The sequence below is a fragment of the Hypanus sabinus genome, chromosome 5 (genome assembly GCF_030144855.1).
Source record: "Hypanus sabinus isolate sHypSab1 chromosome 5, sHypSab1.hap1, whole genome shotgun sequence".
NCBI lineage: Eukaryota > Metazoa > Chordata > Chondrichthyes > Myliobatiformes > Dasyatidae > Hypanus > Hypanus sabinus.
Window position 1 is genome coordinate 15,471,134 of NC_082710.1, and position 23,167 is coordinate 15,494,300.

At 39.9% G+C, this 23,167-nt stretch overlaps 1 protein-coding gene across 3 annotated transcripts in view; it reads left to right on the forward strand.

Annotated features, from left to right (window-relative positions):
* The window catches only part of LOC132393953 (leucyl-cystinyl aminopeptidase-like), a 123,510-nt gene that overhangs the window by 46,569 nt on the left and 53,774 nt on the right, over nucleotides 1-23,167 (forward strand). For all 3 annotated transcript variants that reach the window (XM_059969445.1, XM_059969446.1, XM_059969444.1), the window contains 3 exons: nucleotides 1,173-1,307; nucleotides 4,135-4,255; nucleotides 19,716-19,870. In XM_059969445.1, coding sequence (XP_059825428.1) covers nucleotides 1,173-1,307; nucleotides 4,135-4,255; nucleotides 19,716-19,870 — 411 coding nt within the window. The remainder of the gene's footprint in view (nucleotides 1-1,172; nucleotides 1,308-4,134; nucleotides 4,256-19,715; nucleotides 19,871-23,167) is intronic.

The window sequence follows — 23,167 nt, forward strand, 5'->3', positions numbered from 1 at the left end:
ATTGTTACAATTTATATCAGTGTTGTAACATGAAACACTCACAACATAAATATGCTGAAGCTTTAAAATGATTCTAAGTAAAGGATATGGTATGTTTATTGTTTAGAGATTTAATGGATTATATTCATTAACATTAATTACAGGGTATTTCATAATTAACAAAAATTTCAATATTATATTAGCATAATTTAAAAATTACATTATATAAAAGAAAATTCCAGCTACATAGCAACAAAGGCTATATGTGAGGAATAATTTCAGTTACTGTGTGGCTGGACATTAGCTCAACTTAGAGGGAAAGCGGTCTCTGACTTTATATATCCAATTTAAGTGCAAACTGAATGTACCATGTTAAAAATTGTGATGTTGGCTACTACTTACTGAGATACACGCAGAGCAAGTCCTTCCAGCCCTTCAGACCACACCGCGCGGTAACCCCTAATTTAACCCTAGCCTAAACACGAGGTGATTTACAATGACTAATTAACCTACCAACTGGTGCATCTTTGGATGGTGGGAGGAAACTGGAGCACCTGGAGGAAATCTATGTGGTCACATACAAACTCCTAACAGACAGCAGTGGGAATTGAACCTTGTGTCACTGGTACTGTAAATCGTTGTGCTAACCTCTATGCGACCATGCCTCCCTGTTTTATTGTCATTCTGTACTGTTTTGTTCATGCTTTCTGTGAAACTTAGTTGATAAATTCCTCGATGGTATTTGGCACTCAGTTGAGTGCAGGTATGATTAGAATTGTTCCTCAGACCACATATAATATTTTATCAATATATTTGTTTATGATGACAAAATTATTCTTAAAGCCAAAATGGGCTATAAACCACACCCATGGCCCTTCAAAACTACCCACCCTTCTCCACTTGTGTAACCCCATCAGCTTCTGCTCCTGTACAAAATCTTGAATTTCACTGAATGTTTCAATGTTCATATTAGAAATAAAGCCAATCATTATCTTTGCCCTGCTTCACCACTGTGCTTTGCTATAATAGCACTTTCAAGTTTTGTTCTTGAGCACTGTATTTAAATTGCCACACAGCATTCAGAATATATTCCTTTTGGTAAAACAAGATTTTGCTAACATTGAAAACTGTGCTGCTAAACACACATGGTATTATGCTTGACTTTAATGACCCTGGTTTGTATTCTGTTCTAGGATAACACAACTGCAGTTGCTGATGGACTTTATCAAGATAATTTTATGAAAAGCGTTAAAATGAGCACTTACTTAGTGGCCTTTGTTGTTGCTGATTTGACAAGCATCAACCACACCACCACAGGAGGAACCCAGGTAAGTCCCATTTTTTAAAAAAACCTCCAGTATATGCAAGTAAGGGTGCTTTCAATACTCAGCCCCATTTCTTCAGAGAAGATGGGAGTGGTTCTTGTCTGAATCGCTGTAGTTATGCTACTTGTCCTCCCACCTTGATTTTAGAGAGGAATTTCAAAAATCTGAGCAACCATGAAGTATTTGATGCTACAGTATATATCTAATTTCAACAGATTACAAAGTGTTACTGGTCTTGTTTATCATGGTGGTTGAGATGCCAAAGGGAAGATATTTAGAGTTACTTGGCAGCCTATACACATGAGAGATTCTGCAGATACAGCAAATCTTGATCAACACACGCAAAATGCAGGAGGATCTTGGCAAATTAGGCAGATCTAGGTAGGGGAATAAACAATCGATATTTTAGGCTAAGGCCATTCATCAGGACTGGAAAGGAAGGGGGAAGAAACCAGTATAAAAAGACAGGTTGGTAGGGAGGGGAATGAAGTAAGAAGCTGCGAGGTGATAGGTGCAAGAGATAAAGGGGTGAATAAATAGCAGTTTGGTAGGAGAGGATTGTGGACCATGGAAGAAAGGGAACAAGAGGGAAATAATAGATATCTGAGGAGAGTGGAGGGGGTGGAGGTGAACCTGAATGGGGAATGACATAAATTGCACTACCACATCATTGAACAGCTTCGCTTCAATTTGTTTGCCGCAAAAGGTGGGGTAACGTGGATATCTTCTTCAACTTCCCATTTCCATTTCGCCATGGTAGTCCACAGCCTCCTCCACTGCCATGATGCGGCCACAATCAGGTTGGAGGAGCAACACCTCATATTCTGTCTCAGTAGCTTCCAACCTGTTGGCATGGACATCGATTTCTTTAACTTCTGGTAATTTTTCACTCTTTCTCTTCTCTCTTTTTCCATTTCCAATTCCAGTTCTCCTCTCATCGCTACTCTAACCTGCTCAGTTCCTCCAGTATTTTCTGTGTGTTGCCCTTGGCACTCTGTACCTTTTGCATATTGCACCCTTTACGATGTTATTGTCAAATCCTGCAGAAGGAGAATTAACCTTGTCAGCTGGTCCATTCTGGATGTTATCGCCCATTTGTCATGCATTAATGAGGATGCAGAGTAAGCATTCCAGCCTGCTCTGGCTTGAGCCTTGAGGATAATGGAGAGACTTAGAGGGATTAGGAGAGAAAAATCCAGACAACAGCTACTCTTTACATCACCGTTGATTATTGGTCAAGGCCAACTATTGAATAGTGGATTCCCATGATATTAATGTAGGGGGAATTGGTGATGGCAGTACATCTGAAGGTCAAAGTTCAAAGTAAATGTATTATCAAGGTATGTGTATGTCACCATATATAACCACGTGATACATTTACTTGCAGGCATGTACAGTAAATCCATGGACGGATGGTAGATCTTTTGTTTGTGGTGCTTAGGAACCTATTACTTGTGTTGTCCAATTCTAACATAATTGTTTATTTGGTGTTATGAAAAGGACTGAAATGTAATATAGGGAATGTCATTGATAAAGCAGCTGGAAGTGGTTGTGTAGAGGATTTATTTCTGAAAATATTCTACCAAAATGTCCTTGCATGCTTATGACTTCCTTCTGATGATAACTCACCATCACAGATCAAACAAGACTCAGTTACTTTTAACTTTACAGTAAGGTCATGTTGAGGATGTTTGCTTTTTACATCGATTTGATTTTGAGCACTTGCATTCATTATTGGCAGAGGCTGAGGCTTGGAGGTGAGTGTTTTTGACAGAGGTTGAGTGAGATAATGGTGGGAAGCCTGTGGACAGGTAGGCATTGCTTGAAGGTGCTGCTGTGAGCTCCTTGCATGACTTCACTGATTAAAATATGACTGATGCCTCAGTTAGAGTTCTGTTTTGTTGATGAGGCATTCAGAAGTGACTTAATGTCACAGAAAGTGGGTGATATAAGCTGGATACAAGTATGCATCATGATAGCGAACTGGGGGGTGGGAAGGGAAGGCTATTCAATCATCCACTTTGTACAAACGTTTGTATGTTGGGACCCCACACAAACTCGTTACTTTAATGTTAGGGCTCTCTCGCTGGATTCCACTGAGCTTGAGGCTAAGGAATCTACTCACACTCTTTTCTGTTAACTGTATAGCTGTCCTCCATCATGTTTGTTGTAATGTGGGAGAGTTGCAGAGTTTGTCTAATTTTGTTGATCAAGTCTGCACTGGTCTCTGTGCTTGGCTTTGTGATATTTGAAAACTTTTATTCTTGTAGAAATTGGCAACATACCAAATCTCTTGAACCTCACAATCAAGTGTAGCCATTGGCATGCCTTCATTATGATTGCATCAATATGGTGGGCCTCTGAGATGTTGACACTCAGGCCTTGAAACTATTCTCCCTTTTCACCACTGACCCCTCAATGAATGTTAATTGGTGTGAGTTCACCTGACTTCCCCTTAATGAAGTCTGCAATCAGTTAGTTAATCTTGCTTACATTGAGTGTAAGGTTGTTGTTGTGACACTACTCAACCAGCTGATGTATTTCACTCCTCTACTCCCCCTCATCACAAATGTTAAATTATTCTGCTGTTGTTGCTGCCTGTGATACACACTAACTCAGTGAAACTCCATTCTGGATTAGCTCAATTTTTTGTTTTCTCTAACCTTCTTGAAAAAGCAGTGTACCACTTTTTACAATGTATGACCTTTCTGTGGAAACAAGGGTTTTGTTTTGAAAAGGCTGCTATTCTATAGAGTCATATTGAAGAGATTATTTTTAGTGTAATAACTTTTGGTTTGATAATAGTTTTTATCACATTGAATTTGACTAGGTGTCGGTGTATGCTGTTCCTGGAAAGACAGATCAAATGAAATATCCATTGGGAGTAGCGATGAAACTTATCAACTTTTTTGAGAGTTTCTTCAATATATCTTCTTCCTTAAAGAAACTAGGTAAGGTAAAACAAGAATGTTTGTAATAATACTTTAAGATGTTTGTCGATGACTGTAATGGTAATGAGTTTTGCAATGTAGTATGTTCTACCTCCAGTAAAAAACAATGAATCTGGATCAGGTTTCAGTTTAGTTTCACCTTATTAAAAGCATTTTGTCTTTGCACGTCAAAAAAGATGCAGTACAATTCTAAATTTTGTGTACTCGGGACTGAAAACAGTAAACCTATAGCACAATGCAGGCCCTTCAGCCCACAAAGTTGTGCCGAGCATGTCCTGACCTTAGAAATTACCAGGCTTACCCATAGCCCTCTATTTTTGTAAGCTCCACGCACTCACCACTCTCTGAATAAAAAAAACTTACCCCTGACATCTCTGTACCAACTCCCCAGCACCTTAAACCTGTGTCCTCTTGTGACAATCATTTCAGCCCTGGGAAAAAGCCTCTGACTATCCACACGATCAATGCCTCTCATCATCTTGTACACCTCTATCAGGTCATCTCTCATCCTCCGTCGCTCCGAGGAGAAAAGGCAGAGTTTACTTAACCTGTTTTCATAAGGCATGCTCCCCAATCCAGGCAACATCCTTGTAAATCTCCTCTGCACCCTTTCTATAGCTTCCATATCCTTTCTGTAGTGAGGTGACCAGAAATGAGCACAGTACTCCAAGTGGAGTCTGACCAGGGTCCTATATAGCTGCAACATTATCTCTTGGCCCCTAAATTCAATTCCATGATTAATGAAGGCCAATACACTGTACACCTTCTTAACCACAGAGTCAACCTGTGCAGCTGCTTTGAGTGTCCTGTGGACTTGGACCCAAGATCCCTCTGATCCTCCACACTGTCAAGAGTCTTACCATTAATATTATATTCTGCCATCATATTTGACTTACCAAAATGAACCACTTCACATTTATCTGGGTTAAACTCCATCTGCCGCTTTTCAGCCCAGTTTTGCATCTTATTAATGTCCCACTGTAGCCTCTGATAGCCCTCCACACTATCCACAAAACCTCCAACCTTTGTGTCATCAGCAAACTTACTAACCCATCCTTCCACTCCTTCATCCAGATCATTTAAAAAAATCACGAAAAGTAAAGGTCCCAGAACAGATCCCTGAGGCACACCACTGGTCATCGACCTATGCAGAATATGACCCATCTACAATCTCTCTGTGCCTTCTGTGGGCAAGCCAGTTCTGGATGCACAAAGCAATGTCCCCTTGAATCCCATGCCTCCTTACTTTCTCAATAAGCCTTGCATGGGGTACCTAATCAAATGCCTTGTTGAAATCTGTATACATTACATCTACTGCTCTTCCTTCATCAGTGTGTTTAGTTACATCCTCAAAAAATTCAATTAGTCTCGTAAGGCACAACTTGTCTTTGACAAAGCCACGCTGACTATTCCTAATCATATTATACCTCTCCAAATGTTCATAAATACTGCCTCTCAGGATCTTCTCCATCAACTTACCAACCACTGGACTAAGACTCATTGGTCTATAATTTCCTGGGCCATCTCTACTCCCTTTCTTGACTAAAGGAACAACATCTGCAACCCTCCAATCCTCTAGAACCTCTCCTGTCCCCATTGATGATTCAAAGATCATCGCCAGAGCTCGGCAATTGACGCAACACATTTTAATTCACGTTTATAAAGATAAAGATTAGCTTTATCTGTCAACTCAACATCGAAGTGTACTGTGAACTGTGTATTTTGCATCAAATCAGCAAGGATTATGCTGGGACAGACCGCAGTGTTGCCACCTTACACAGGTTCCCCTCGCTATCTGAAGGTAGAGTGTTCCTATGAAACGGTTCGTAAGCGGGAATGTCGTAAAGTGAAGAAGCAATTACCATTTATTTATATGGGAAAAATTTGTGAGCGTTCGCAGACCCAAAAAATAACCTACCAAATCATGCCAAATAACACATAAAACCTAAACTAACAGTAACATATAGTAAAAGCAGGAATGATCTGATAAATACACAGCCTATATAAAGTAGGAATACTTTTCTACAATTATTGCAGCACTGTCCACCGCAGCGAAAATCTCACGCAAGCGCTCTCGGCAGCACTCGCGGCAAAGACACTCAGCGCAAGCGCTCTTGGCAGAAGCACTCTTTCCAATAACCTTTAAACTATGAGGCTTCCAAATTATACCAAATAACACATAAAAATACACAGCCTATATAAAGTAGAAATAATGTATGTCCAGTGTAGTTTCACTTACTGGAATTGAGAAGACAGTGAGCACACTGATGATGGTGTGTTAGGCTGAGTCATTGGAGTTTGAGGTGGTGGGAGGTACAGGAGACTGGGGTGTCATCTCATCGTCGTCTGTTTCCATCAGGGCAGGCAGGTCACCTTCTTCCATGTCTGCCTGCCTCGATGTCGAAGGTTGAGTTTCGTCGTCTGCTGTGGCTGATGTGGAATGGTTGAAAAACGACAGTATGCTTGATTGCTTAGCTTTGTGCATTTTTATATCATACAGTTTTCTGTAAGCACTCAAACCATCCCGAAAATATGCCCTAAACTTGCGTACCCTTTCAAAATTAAAGTCATATTTTTCTGCAATCATTGCAGCGTTTTCAATTGCAGCAAAAATCTCAGGCAATTGCTTCACGTTCAGTTCCTGGATGACTTCACTTTCGGGCCGTTTGCTACTGCGTTCGGCTTCAATTGTTGTCCTTTCCTCTTCATCAGCTCTTCATCTGTCAGTTCCTGGTCATGGGATGCCAAAACCTCTTCAACATCATCTTCACCAACTTCCACAAACCCTTAGCCAAACTCACTGTATCCTTCCTTCGTTCACCATGATTAAAAGGCTTTATTATGTCTAGTTTTACGCTAAGTGTAACACTCTCACGCACTCTTTTAGGCTTTTCTGATACCTTAGAACTCATCTTGCTAACGGATGCACAAAATAAATCGACATAAAGCACAGATGCTCACAGGCACGTGTTTAAGCAATGCCGGCTAGAATGCAGTTCTGGGGCAGGAGCTTGGTTGCTCAGCACACGTGCTGCCTTTTTTCATAACAGTGTAAGCACCTTCTGTTAGCGAAAACAAGTAACTAATGTAGGTCTTTTGTAACAGCGAGGTGTTGTAAAGCGAACGTTCGAAAAACGGGACACCTGTATCCACAATACACAAACCTGAACCTGTACACCTTTGGAATGTGGAAGGAAACCAAACCAACTGAAGGAAGCCCACACATTCATGGGGAGAATGTACAAACTCCTTACAGACAGCGGTGGAAATTGAACCCTGTTCTGTGATTGCTGGCACTGCTGATCAACATAGTTAATTTTTATAGTGAACTGTATCAACATAATGGGAGCATGGAAACAGGCTTCTGGTGAATTTAATTGGAAGTGGGGATAAAAGAATCAGCAGCTTGGTATATTAAAGGAAGAATGAGAAACAAAGGTCCAGTGTATTGAAGGGAGCATGGGAATCAGCAGCCATTGACACTGGACATCAGAATTTCTGAACAATCAGAGAGTAGATTTTGGCTTTTAATAAACTCTGCCCTTGCACTGAAGAAAAAATTCAGACCAGAATGAATGTAAGTCAACAGAATATTGATAAAATTATGGTAATTAATATTTTTTATTGTATAATATTGTTTCAGTTCATGAGTTGAAGTACTGTAGAATGACCAGTGCCCTTGCTTTCTATGATTACTTTTGTGTGAATGTGTACATGCAGTAATTATTGATAAAGCTTGGTCCCAGAGCAATTGTTTCACCACAGCAATGGACAACATGCTGGCAAAAAATCAGCTGCCTCTTTTTTTGACCATTGACTGTAAATATGATTTGAGCTTCGTGATTAATTTATGCAAACTTGAAATTGCTTTAACTTCAACAAGGAATCTGCTTCCACAGAGCTGCTCCAGTTTCTCCTGACATCAGTCCCAAACTTTCATACTTGTATACTTCCAGCTATAGGATTGACAGGATAGAACTCTGTCCAATATGTGATGCGACTAAATAAAATTGAGTTCCAAGGAAACGGGTAGTACACTGAGTGAGACTGTGGCTCTTTCATTCCCATGAGCTCATTGCAAACCTGTAGAATGAAAGTCTCCATTCTCATAGCTGAGGGAGTCAAAGCCAAAATCGATCCCTTTCTTGATGAGCAAGTGTTCACAATAGAAAGAACACAAAAAAAAATTTGCAGTAGAGAACCAAATTGCTAAATTATCTGCAAGCAGGTTTTGGGGGAAAATATTCTTTAAAGTTTGGGGATTTTTGTTAATTGTTCTAATGTATTGAGATGCATTGCATTTAATTTGGGAGTTGCTACAACACTATTGGTTGTCAATTTGATTAAGCTTCATGAGGCATCACAGTAAGGACCCAAGTGTTCGTATTGTTCTAAAAAATTTAGAGAAGTATATTGATAACATTGAGCCTGAATAATCATTTTAACCCAAGCCATAAAGGAATGATGGAAGTATTTTGCCGCAGACCAGACTTGCTGGGTGGGATTAACATAATGTAAGCTTATGTTTTTTTTAAACTGTATTTTCTTGAGGTACCATTCCTGAACCCCTATGCCCATCCATTGGGATAAAAATCAGATTTATTAATGCTGATCAGTTCTAAAAGGGTGAAAGGTAAGGTCAACAAGTGCAAGGAGTCATAGATGACAAGAGATATCGAAGACTTTATGGAAAAATATAAGGAATCATGTAAGGTGAATGGGGGAAAGTTTTTTAATGTGGGATGTCTGAGGTTTTTTTTATACAGAATGCTGGGGGCGTGGTAGAGGCTGGTAAAATAGGAAAGTTTAAAAGACTCTTTGATAGATGAATGTCAGAAAAATTGATTGTTACGGTGTGTGTAGATTGGAAAGGTTAAATTGATCAGCAGTTGGCCTGTATATGTTGGTGCAACATTGTGGGTGAAAGGACCCATTCTGTGTTGTACTGTTCAATGTGGCAGGTACATGCATATGAGAATTGGGGTGGAGACCCTTAAGGCATGTAGAAAATGTAGGAAAATTAGGAAGTGTGAGATTGGACGTTTACAGCAGATGGGGAAGATCAGCAAGTCGAATAGTACATCACAAGATGGCGGTGTGCATGGTTGCAGTGGTCTCTCTGGTTCCATTCAACAGTGACATTTCTTATCCGGTTTGTCTTTTCTATGACCGAATAGCATTGCTGATTAGAAAGAATGCTAAAATTGCAGCATTGTCTGATTACGCCACCAGGAGAGTGGTGTCAAAGCCGGTACACTCCTCTGTGTTTGGTGTGGCACAACATCCAGTCTGGAGTCAGTGGCACCCTGCTCAGCAGAAGATAAGTTTTATTGTGGTCGACTGCAGACTTAATGCTGCATTCAATAATCTCAGGCCCTTAAACTGCAGTATCACCGCTTTACAACCACTGGGAGAGAGGCGTTGGAGTCAGTGCACTCCATCGGGGGCTATGTGCACATCATTGAGGCCTGGGTCATTGCTGCACTCAGTGTTCGTTTGACTGAAGACAAGCTCTCTTGTGGCTTGAGTATGGACTTCTTTTATTGTGTGGTTGGATCTCTGATACCTTTGTGCTTGCTATCTTGTACATGACATGTGTTTTGTAACTTAGCCCCAGAGTATCACTGTCTTGTTTGGCTGTATTCATGAATATTCATATATGGTTGAATGACAATTGAACTTGAATTGAAAATCTGGAAATTGTACTGTGTACTGTTTACTTGTGTTGCACAATGTATGCATTTTGAATTATATTTTATTAACTTGTGGTAATATTTTGGATTATGTGCTGTGTGTGATATGTTTTGTGGGTGCTCTGTGGTCTGGAGGAACCTTGCTTCATTTGGTTTCATATATGACAACAACCTTGAACTTGAGACGGAGATTCTCAGGACATTTCTAAAATACCTGAATAAGCACTTCAGAGTTCAAAGTACATGTACCCCACCATATACAACCCTGAGATTTGTTTTCTTGTGGGCATACCCAGTAAATCCAAGAGCCATAATGGAATTAATGAAAGACTGCACCCAGGATGAACAACCAATGTGGGAAAAACAACAAACTGTGCAAATACAAAAGACAAAGTAAGAAAAAAATAACATAAATGAAGCAGCAATAAATATTGAGAACATGAGATGAATAGTCCTTGGAAGTGAGTTCACAGGTTGTGGAAACAGTTCAGTGATGGACCAAGTGAGCTGAGTGAAATTATACCCTCTGGTTCGAGTGCCTGATGATTGAGGGGTAATAACTGATCCTGAACCTGGTGCTGTGAATCCTGACAATCTTGTACCTTCTTCCTGATGGCAGCAGTGAGAAGAGAGCATGACCTGGGTAGTGGGGTTCCCTGATGATGCATGCTGTTGGTGTGTCAAAAGCTGTAGACCAAGTGCTATTAATTGGACTATTGCTGTAACATCTATTGAGATACAGTGAAAAACTTCTCCATGTCATCCATTCAGATCATTTCAAAACACAAGTACATTGAGGTACCACAAGAGGACAAGCATTCAGTGTACAAAGGGTAAAGCATTAACACAAAGCAGAATATAGTGGTACAGTTACAGAGAAAGAGCATGTAGATAGTAACATGATAAGCGGCACAGATAGAGTGGACAGTCAGAGACAGGGAAGGATGGGGGGGGTGGGGAATGTTAGAGGTAGGTTTTTGTTTTACACAAAAATTGGTCGGTGTGTGGAATGTACTGCCAGGGGTGTTGGTGGAGACAGATACACAAGAGGCATTTCAGAAACTCATAGGAAGGAACGTGGATGAATCTAAAATAGAGGGCGATGAGTGAGGGATGGGTTAAATTGATATTAGAACAGGTTAAAGGTTTGCCATAACATCATGGGCCGAAGACCTGTATTATGTTGTGCTTGTAAGAGCCATGACAAGATACATTGGGAGGTCATGAGTTCATCTGTATCGTACAAGTAGTTCACTCAAGAATCATGTAACAGTGGTTGAAGGTGTCCTTGAGCCTGGTGGTACGTGTTCTCAAGCTTTTCTGTCTTCTACTGAATAAAAGGGACAAGAAGAGAGAATGCATGGGTGAGAGGAACTCTTGATTTTGTGGGTTGCTTTCCCAAGGCAATGGGGAGACTGAGTCTATGGAGTGGAGGCTAGTTTTGTGGTGGTTTGAGCTGTGTCCACAACTCTGCAATTGTTTGCGGCTTTGGGCAAAGCAGTTGCATTACGAAGCTGTGATGCATTTGGATCAGAAGCATCTATAAAACTGCTGATGGGGACATGACACATTTCCAAAAGCAGAACTTCCCAATAACCAAACATTTTAATTCCAATTCCCATTCCTGTTCTGACAGGTAAGTCGATGGTTTCCCTTTGTGTCAGATGAGGCCACCCTTAGGGTGGGAGAGCAGCTATTTGTATTCTGTCCGGGTAGCCTCCAACCCTCTACCTTTTTACTGTAGCATTTTCCCTCTTTCATTCCAGTCCTGAGATGAATGGTCTCGGCCCTAAACAGCAACTGTTTATTCATTTTCATAGATGCTGCTTGACCTGCTGACTTCCTCCAGCATCTTGCAGGATAGACAAAGGAGAAGCGGTGGATGTTGTATACTTGGATTTTCAGGCCTTTAACAAGGTGCCACACACGAGTCTGCTTAACAAGTTAAGAGCCCATGGTATTACAGGAAAGATACTAACATGGATAAATTAGTGCTGATTGACAGGAGGCAAAGAGCCTGTTCTGTTTGGCAGCCATTCACCACTGGTGTTCCACAGGGGTCTGTTTCGGGAACATTTCTTTTTATGCTATATGTGACTGACTTGGATGATGGAATTGATGGCTTTGTTGCAAAGTTTAAGGATAATATAAAGGTGGAAGGGCAGATTGTATTGAGGAAGTAGAGAGGCTACAGAAGGACTTAGAATAGGAGAAAAAGGCAAAGAAGTGCCGGATGGTCGTGTGTTTTGGTCTAAGAAATAAACGGTAGCCTATTTTCTAAATAGAGAGGAAATTCTAAATTCTGAGATACAAATAGTCTTGGGAATCCTCGTGCAATATTCCCTAAAGGTTGTCAGTGGTGAGTAAGGCAAATTTGATGTTAGCATTCATTTCAGGAGAGCTAGAATATAAAAGCAAGGATGTAATTTGAAGACTTTATAAGGTACTGGTGAAAATTGTGAGCAGTTTTGGGCCCCTTATCTAAGAAAGGAAGTGCTGATTTCGGAGAGGGTTTAAAGGAGGTTGACGAAAATGGTTCCAGGATAGAATGGCTTGTCATATGAAGGGCGTTTGATGGCTCTGGGCCTTTATTCACTGGAATTAAGAAATATTAGGAGTGACCACATTGAAACCTATCAAATGGTGAAAGGCCTTGATAGGGTGGATGTGGAGAGGATGTTTCCTTTGGTGGGAGAATCTAAGACCAGATGACACAAACTCAGAATAGAGGGACATCCTTTTAGAATGGAGACAAGGAGGAATTTCTTTAGCCAGGGAGTGGTGAATCTGTGGAATTTGTTTCCATAGATGGCTGTGGAGGCCAATTCTTTATGTATATTTTAGGCAGATGTCGATAGATTTGAATGGTCAGAGCATGAAGGGTAACGGGGAGAAGACCAGAGATTGGGGCCAAGAGGGAAAATGGATCAGTCATGATGAAATGGCAGAGAACCTTGGTTTTCAAAAGATATGGAGACCCTGCCCAGGCCTGCGCCCTGGAAACTGCCCAAGGCGCAAGTCCATGATCTTTTGAGACTAACAGAGGCCTAACCAGGGTCTCCGTATCTTTTGAAAACCAAGGTTCCCTGTACTTGTTATATCTATCATTTATTCTGACAGGCACGTACAAACTTTGTACTCTTAAAATTTCGTTTTTGAAGGTCTCCGACTTACCAATTACACCTTTGCCAGAAAGCAGCCTGTCCCAGCCTGTACCATCAGGTTTAGCCGTTCTACAATTTTGATGCACCATCAATAACTCTCGGAGACGGGAGGCGAATGATAGGCTTTAATTAGCTGCAAGAGACCACCACACAACATCCTGGAGACTGAGGGAGGAGCAGTGCCTCCAATCGCCTTTATACAGGGGTCTGTGGGAGGAGCCACAGGAGCAGTCAGCAGAGGGGCGTGTCCAGACAGGTATATGTAGTTCACCACAAATTTAGAATCTCAACTCACAGACCAGACCTATCTATTTCCAAATTTAATTTGAAACTAATCTAAATCAGAATCATGTTTATTATCACTGGCCTGTGTTGTGAAGTTTGTTAACTTAGCAGCAACAGTTAAATACAATACATAATGTAGAAAGAAAAAAATTAATCAATTACAGTGAGTGCATATTTGTATATTGAATAGATTAAAAATAGTGCGAAGACAAATAATTTTTTAAAAAAGTGAGATAGTGTTCTTGGATTCAATGTCTATTTAGGAATTAGATGGCAGAGGGGAAGAAGCTGTTCCTGAATCAGTGTTTTCCTACAGGCTTCTGTACCTCCTGCCTAATGGTAACAATGAGAAGAGGGTATGTCCTGGGGGTTCTTAATAATGGATGTTGCCCTTCTGAGGCAACATACCTTGAAGATGTCTTGAATACTTTGGAGGCTAGTACTCAAGTTGGAGCTGACTAACTTCAGAACTTTCTGTAGCTTCTTTTGACAAAACACTCAAGTTTGGAGCTTGAAGAGTGTCTGATGGTTCTGGGCCTATAATCACTAGAATTCAGAAGATTGAGGGCTGACCTCATTGAAACCTAACAAATGATGAAAGGTCTTGAGTGAATGTTGAGAGGATGTTTCCTCTAATAATACAGTCTAACAACAGAGCACACATCCTCTGAATAAAGGGGTGTCCTTTTAGAATGGAGATGAGCAGGAACTTCATTAGCCAGAGAGTGGTGAATCTGTGGAGTTCTTTGCCACAAGCAGCTGTGGAGGCCGAGTGTTTATGTATATTTAAGGCAGAGGTTGATAGGTTCTTGATTGGTCAGGATATGAAGGAATACTGGGAAAAGGCAGGAGACTGGGGCTGAGAGGTAAATTGGATCAGCCTTGATGAACTGGTGGAGCAGACTCAATGGGCCAAATGGCCTAATTCTGCTCCTATATCTTATTATCTAAACTAAATCTCTTTGAACTCCTGATGAAATATAGCCGCTGCCTTGTGTTCTTTATAGCTGCATTGATAAGTTAAAACCAGGTTAGATAGTCAGAGACATTGACACTCAGAAACTTGAAATTTCTCTCTTGCTCTTCTTCTGATCTCTCTATAAGGATTGTCTCATGTTCCCTCGTCATACCCTTCCTGAAGTCCACAATTAGCCATTTAGTCGTACTGATGCTGAGTGCATGGCTGTTGTTGTGTCACCGCTTAACTAGCTGTTGTACCTCATTCCTGTATGCCCTCTCATCTCCATCTGAAGTTCTACCAACAATGGTTGTGCCATCAGCAACTGTATAGATGGTGTTTGAACTATACCTAGCCATACAGTTATGGTTATAGAGTGAGTAGAACAGTGGGCTAAACTGAGGTTTGCCAGTGTTGATCATCAACAAGGAGGAGATATTACCAGTCTGCACAGATTGTGGTCTTCTGGTTAGGATCCAATTGCAGAGAGAGGCATAAAGACCCAGGTTCTGTGGCTTTATCGATCAGGACTGTAGGAATGATGATATTGAAATGCTGAGCTATAGTCAATGAACAGCATCCTGACGTGTTTGTATTGTTCAGGTGGCCATGTGAAGAGCCACTAACATTGCATCTGCTGTAGACCTATTGCAACAATAGGCAAAATGCAGTGGGACAAAGTCCTTGCTGAGGCAGAAGTTGATTCTCACCATGCCCAACCTCTCTAAAAGCACTTCATGACTGCAGGTTTGAGTGCTACTGGATGATCGTCACTAAGACAGCTCACACTACTCTTCTTAGACACTGGTATAATTGTTGCCTTTTTGAAGCAGGTGGGAACTTCTGACCAAAGCAATGAGAAGTTGAAAATGTCCTTGAATATTCTGGTCAGCTGGTTGTCACAAGTTTTCTGAGCCTTACTAGGTACTATGTCGGGGCATGCAGCCTTGGGAGGGTTCACACTCCTGTAAAACAAACCGTTAATCTGACTCTGAAACAGAGATCACAGGGTCACCAGGTGCAGCAGGGATCTTCATAGCTGTAGTTATAGTCTTCCTTTCAAAGTGGGCATAGAAGGCATAGAGCTCATCTAGTAGTGAATCATTGCTGCCATTCATGCTATTGGGTTTCACTTTTTATAGGAAGTAGTGTCTTGCAAACTGTCAGAGTTGACGTGCATCTGAAGTGTCCTCCAGCCTTGTTTGGAATTGTTTCTTCTCTCTTGAATTGGTCTTCCGTGTGTCATATCTGGTTTCTTATTCAGACCTGGATCTCCAGACTTAAATGCCTCAGATCTACTCCTCAGCAGACAACAAACCTCTTGGCTCATTGTTGGCTTTTGGTTTGGGAATGTACAGTTTTCGTAGGCACAAGCTCATCCACACAGATATTCTGTGGACTTCTTAACAGTAAGCCCACAGTCAGTTTGGGCAGCAACGTCTCTTGTCCCATTATGCTGTACACTGGCGCTCCCTGAGGCTGTGTGCTCGGGGCTGTTCACACTGCTGATCCGTGACTGTGTCGCAGGATCCAGCTCAAACCATGTCTTTGAGTTTGCAGATGACACAGCAGTGGTTGGACTTATCAAGAACAATGATGAGAGTAAGTGGAGTAGCTGGTCAATTGATGTGAGAAGAAAAACCTATGGCTGGTTGTGGAGAGGACTATGGAAATCATTGTGAACTTCACAGAGGTGCAGAAAAACCATTTTCCTCTGCAAATATGTGGCTTTTCCATAGAGTTAAAGTGCACCAAGTTCCTGGGAGTTCATATCACAGATAACCTCACCTGGTCCCTAAATATCACCTCCCTGAACAAGGTGGCACAGCAGTGCCTCCACTTCCTAAGAAGATTGAGGGAAGCAAGGCTCCCAGCTCCCATCTTAACTGCATTTTACAGGAGCACCATTGAGAGCATCCTGACAAGTTTCATCCCCATCTGGTATGGGAGCAGTCGAGCATTGGACCAGAAGTCCCTACAAAGGACAGTGAGAACAACTGAGAGGATCATAGAGGTCTCCCTACCATCCATCGGGGAGATTTATCAGGAGCACTGGCCTTTAGTATTATTAAGGCCCACCCATCCATCCAGCATCCTCTATCTACTATCAGACAGGAAACTCCGATGCATAAAAACAAGAACAGTCAGGATAAGAAACAGCTTCTTCCCCTGGCTTCTGAACTCCCTACCACATTGTACTCAAAGTGTCACTGGTTAATCTGCTCCATACCTTAAATATTTAATATTAATGCACTTTAGTTTGTTATCTATGTATGGCTCATCTGCAGATTTTATCCTTACCTTCATTAGTTATCATCTGTTTTGTCCTTTACACCCTGGGTTGAAGAAATGTTGTCTTGTTTCTATATGCATTATATGGTTATTTACGTTATATACATATATGTAGTTAAATTACAATAAATATGACTTGACCTGACTTTAATGAAGTCAATAGCAACTGTAAACTACTCATCCAGATTCGAGGGCAAATCCCTGAATACAGTCCAGTTTACCAATTCAAAGCAGTCCTGTAAGTGCTCCAGTGCTTCCCTTGTCTGTGCCTTCTTGGTCCTCACTACTGGTGCTGCAGTCGTCAATCTCTGCTTATACCCATGGAGTAGAAGTTCAGCCAGGTGATCAGACTTCCCGAAGTGAGGGCGTGGAATAGCACAGTAAGCATTCTTGTTGGTGGTGTAAGAGTGGTTCAGTGTGTTGTTTCCTCTAGTACTATGTGATTTATTGATGGTAATTATTTAGTAAGTTTTTCAAGCTGGCCTGGTCAAAATCCTCCAAAGTGATGGTAAAGGCAACAGGGTGTGCTCTTTTGTATGTATTAATCACATTGCTCAGATCATCTGGAGCCTGTTTGGCATTGGCCTGAGGTGGAATGTACATCGCTCCCAAAGTGATCACTGAAATCTCTCATGGCAGGTAAAATGGATGGCACTTAATTGAGAGAATTTCCAGGTCTGGAGAGCAGGATTGGGATATCACTGACATACTTGTGCACTAAGCGGAATTGATTACAGGGCACACACTTACACCTCTGTTTTTGAGGTACTCAGCAGATCTATCCTGATAGTGTATAGTGAGCCCATATTTTCTAGAGACTGTACATTTGCCAGCAAGATAGTTGGTATTGAGAGCTGAAAACCCAATTTTCTTAAATACACCTGTATCCCTGATTAACAGCCACATTTCCTTCAAGGAGTCCAAGGAATAGTATGCGACAATCAGTATTATTTCCGTCAGTTTTGAGCAGCGATAGATTGATCAATCGCTTTAAAATATTTTTATTAACTGTACAGATCTTGGAAATAGTTGTGATTCTCAGCTGTTTCTGGCTGAAACAGGAATATTTAATCGTAACTATCGATCTACACTGCAATGAGATTGCTGTCTCAAGGTGCTCCAGACCTAATGGCATTGTGGTCACTGGATGCAGTGTTTCCCTATGCAGACTTACATACTGATGAAGGAAACTTTCCTGAACACATTTGACAAGCTCTATCCCATCAAGTCCTTTTACAGTATGGGATTCTCAGTCAGTACAAGGAAAGTTTAAAATCACCTACTATAACAACCTTATGTTTCCTGCAACCATCTGTGATCTCTTTACAAATTTGTTCCTGTAAATCCTTAGGACTGCTGGGTGGTCTGTAATAGAGCCCCATTAACGTGGTCATACCTTTATTATTTCTCAGTTCCACCCATAATGCCTCACCAGTCAAGTTCTCCAGACAGAGCACTGCCATGACATTTTCCCTGACTAGTACCACCATCCCACCTCCTTTAATCCTCCCATTTTGACATGTTTAAAACAACAGAACCCTGGAATATTGAGCTGCCAGTCCTGCCCGTCCTACAACCAACCAAGTCTCACTAATGGTTATAACGTCATAAGTCCAGGTGTTAATCCATGCCGTGAGCTCATCCACCTTTCTTACAATACTTCTTGCATTGAAGTATACTCAGCTCAGGACATTAGACACACTATGCTCAACTTTTTGATTTCTGATTTTGTCTGAGGTCTTAGCAACCTCCATCTCCACAACCTCTCCACTAACTGTTCTGGCACCTTAGTTCCCATCCTCCTGCAACTCTAGTTTAAAACCCAGCTTGCAGCAGTAAAAAACCTTCCCATTAGGATATTAGTCTTATGCCCTTCCTCCTACACCAACTCCTTAGCCATGTATTGAATTGTATAATCTTCTGAGTTCTAGACTCACTAGCATGTGGCATGGGTAGCAATCCTAAAGTCACAATCCTTGTGGTCCTGCCTTACAGCTGAGCATCTAACCTAACTCCCTGAAATCACTCATCCTACCATGTCATTGGTACCTACATGGACCACAACCTCTGGCTGTTCGCCCTCCCACAGAATGCTCAGGACTTGATCCAAGATGTCTCAGGCCCGGACACCCAGGAGGCAACATACAATCGAGGAATCTCATTCTCATCCACAGAACCTGCTGTCCGTTCCCCTAACTTACAAATTCCCTATCACCACGGAGCACCTCTTTTTTATTTTTGCAGTAGCAGTACAGTGCAATACATAAATTACTACAATACTGTGTAAAAATCTTTAGTACCCTCACTATATATATGTTCCTAAAATTTTTGTACAGTACCATATCTACTTCTTGCATATACTTAATGAATTGGCCCACACTACACTTTGTGGTAGAGAGGTTCACTGGTTAACCAAAGTGTGGGTGAGGTTATCCTGATCTGAGGATTAACATATTCCTTATCTTAAAAATGATTCCTGGGCCAAGACTCTCCAACCTTTTGGAACCTTTTCCTTGTTTCTATTCTCTGTATTAGAATTTCACTGATTTCAAAGAGGTCCTCTGATTCTTCTAGTTATCAGTGAAAGTCAACCAACCCACTCTTTCTCAGTTTCACAGTTCAGGTAACCAAGAGATCATTTTAGTAAATCTTTGTTGTACTCCCTCCATGTCAACAACTTCATTCCTTAAATTGTGCACATAACTGTAAATGAGATCCCCTACATGGCTGTAGAAAGTTATTCTCCTTCCTGTGTAATGCACACAAAATGCTGGAGGAACTCAACGGGTCAGGCTGCTTCTATAGACAGGAATAAGCCATTGTCCATTCAGACTGAGACCCTTCATCAGTACAGTTCATTCCTTTTCATAGATACTACCTGACCTCCTGAATTCCTCCAGCATCTTGTGTGTTACGCTAGATTTCCAGCATCTGTAGAATCTCTTGTGCCTATCCTTCCTGTGTTCATCCTTTTGCAATAAAGGCAAAGATCCACTTCACTCCTATCCTCCCCAATCTATTCAATTTTCCATTTATTTATATTGAAGAATTGTAATTCCCTTTTCTAGATCTGGTAGCACTCCCTGGCTTTCAGAGGGAGGTCATGGAAAATTGGGGCCTGATCATTGGTCAAGAAATGGCACTTCTTTGCAAGGAAGAGACGGCTTCTGCAATGGCCAAATTGACAGTTGCTTACATGATTGCACATGAATTGGCTCATCAGGTATTTAAAGTTTATTGAATAATATATGTATAATTTTAGTTAAGCAAATGTTCATCAGTTCACTATTGAATAGATTTATTTCATTAGTATGCTCCACAAATCATTGATTAGCCTAAGACTGAATTTCTGCTTGTCCTGATTTCTATGCAATATGTCCTGTTGCTATGTACTTGCTGAAAGCTCACCAATATCTCTTGTGGGTCACATTTTTTTCAACTTTTCCACTTCTAGAATCTGATTCATTCTTTTATTTCTCCCATTTTGTTAACACAAATGGAATGTTGATGAAATAAATTAACTTCCATTCTGATAGTAGAAGTTCTTTGCTACCTGGACTTGTTAGATGTTTTCCCCCATCGAACACTGCCTTACTTCTACTTGGAAAAAGAGTTGGCACTCTTAACAATCTGCCCCCAGATTGCATTTTTTTTTTGCTGGGAGTGATGAATAAAGACTTGACAGTGGGGGAAAAAAGGGCAGCAATTGAAATCTATCAATGTTGGCTGTAGGCCTGGTTTCTAAATTAAAGAACTGAAAGATAAAGAGATTTGCAAAGTTGCTCAGAAGATGTAGATGATTTTGAAATGTTTCATTTGATTCCCAGAACAAATGTTGGAATTCAACAAGTTGGCATCAGTTCCTTGTCAGCTAGATTTTCATTATTTCTGAATTTAATTAAGATAGAAATTTCCTGTTTTCTAATTGGCCACCTTTCTAACTGCCCCAAATTAGCCACCAGTTATCAACTTAATTCAGAAGTGCTGCTGAAGTTCATGTCATAGGATGATATAACAGCAATAACTGAAACCTGCTGGCTTCAAAGGATGGTTATGAATATAGTATTAAAGGATATACTTAGGAAAGATAGTCAAGATCATAAAGGTGAAGGAGTAACCATCTACATTAGAGATTTTAAATGTGCAGTTGCTTATGATAGGAGGCCACTTGAGACTTAATGAAGATATCTGGGTGAGAATTGAAATCTGTAATGATAAAGGAATATTGTTAATGCTCATTGTGATTTTAATAAACCACTATCAGAACATTAAAAAAAAGCAAGTTCTAAGGGGGGGTGTTATAGTTATGGAAGACTTTAATTTCCCAAATATTGAGTAGGAGAACCCGGTGACTAATGGATTACGGGAAAGTGAATTTATTAGATTATTGAACGATTATTTTTTTGACTCAGCATGTTGATGCGCCAACAAGAGGGGAGGCCTATCTAGATTTGATATTCTGTAACAATCAGGATAGAATTTTGAGTATGGGATTTGTTGAGTCTTTAGGAACAGGTGATCATAACATTGTTAGTCTCAAAGTTTTTTGGGACAGAATATCAGCAAAAACCAAAGCCATTTAATTGAATTTCAGAAAGGAAAAGCTTGTGTAGATGCAGCAAAGACTTCGGAAGGTAAATAAATGCTTGACATTGAGTCAATTGAGGAACAATGCGGTTGATTTAAAGAGGTAATATATACAATGCAGGAAATGTTCCTACCCAAGGTTGGAAGAAGCAATAAAAACACTAGTTCAACTACAGGGATGAATAAAGATATACATTAAAATTATCAAAGAAATGACAGCTATATAAGGAATACAGGAAAAATAAGAATGATGTCAACTGTGGTGTATGTCAAAAAATGAGACCTATAGTCAAGAGGGAAATTTAGATTGCCAAAAGGCAGGTTGAGAAGGATATTGCTGATAATGCCAAGACTGACTGCAAGAGATTTTTTCTATACTTTAGTCGTAAAAGAAAAGACAAGGAGGAAGTTAAGTGTATTAGGAATAATAATGAGGTGTTAAATTATGCAGAGAAGGACATACTGGATACTCTTAACTCATATTTTGTTGAAGTTTTCACCTGAAAAAGTGTTAGCAATATGCCATTAAGTGTAGAGAAAAATAAGGTTGTTTTATCTGACTTAGAGATCTTAGAAAGTGAGGGCCTGCTTTAACTGAAAAGGCTGAAAGTTAATAAATCTCCAGGGCCAGACAAAGTATATCCAAGGGTACATAAAGAGATCTGTGAGTATATATACAAACTCCTAACATGTATTTTATAAAAGTCATTGAAGACTGGTGAAATCCCCAAGGACTGGAAGGGAACTTTCTTTTTCAATCTTTTTATTGATTTTCACATATACACAAAAAAAATAACATAGTAATAAGTAAATTATAAATACAATAGACTTGAAATCACATTGATAATAAGATAATAATATCCTACTAAACATCAACAAAAGAAAATACCTTAATCAAGTCCACATGATTATATGAAAAAAAACAAATAACCATTAAAAAAGAAAAAAAAATATTAAAAAATATGTGAGAAAAAAAATATATATTAAAAAAAATAAAACACTAAACTAAACTAACATAGGCAATAATAACAGTTTACAAGTATAAGATAGTGTCAAGGAACTCCGGAACTCCATACCTGAACATGAATAAGCAGAAAGGTCTGGAGAAGGCCAAATTAATTCATATGAAAATGTCGAATAAACGGTCTCCAAGTTTCTTCAAATTTAATTGATGAGTCAAAAATAGTGCTTCTAATTTTTTCCAAACTCAGATAAGAAATAGTTTGAGAAAGCCATTGAAATGTAGTAGGAGGATTTACTTCTTTCCAATTTTGTAGTATAGACCTTCTGGCCATTAATGTTACAAAAGCAATCATTCGTCTGATTGAGGGGGAAAACTGATTGCCATCTTCATTTGGTATGCCAAAAATTGCAGTAATAAAATGAGGTTGTAAATCTATATTCCAAATTGAGGAAATAGTAGTAAATATATCCTTCCAATAATTATGTAAAGTGGGACATGACCAAAACATATGGGTCAATAAGGCCACTGCTAAATGACATCTGTCACATAGAGGGTTAATATGAGAATAGAATCGAGCAAGTTTATCTTTAGACATATGAGCTCTATGTACAATTTTAAATTGTATTAAAGCATGTTTAGCGCATATAGAAGAAGAATTAACCATTTGCAAAATTTTTTCCCATTTATCTGTTGATATGTTGTATTGAAGTTCTTTTTCCCATTCTTGTTTAATTCTAACTGATATTTCTGGTTGTATCTTCATAATCATATTATAAATAAAAGCTACTAATCCCTTCTGACAAGGATTTAAGGTAAAGATCAAATCTGTAGTGTCCATCAAAGTTGAATTAGGAAAAGATGGTAAAACTTTATGTAAAAAATTTCTAATTTGTAAATATCTGAAAAAATTAGATTTAGGTAATTCAAATTTATTAGAAAGTTGATCAAATGACATCAAAGTATCTTCAA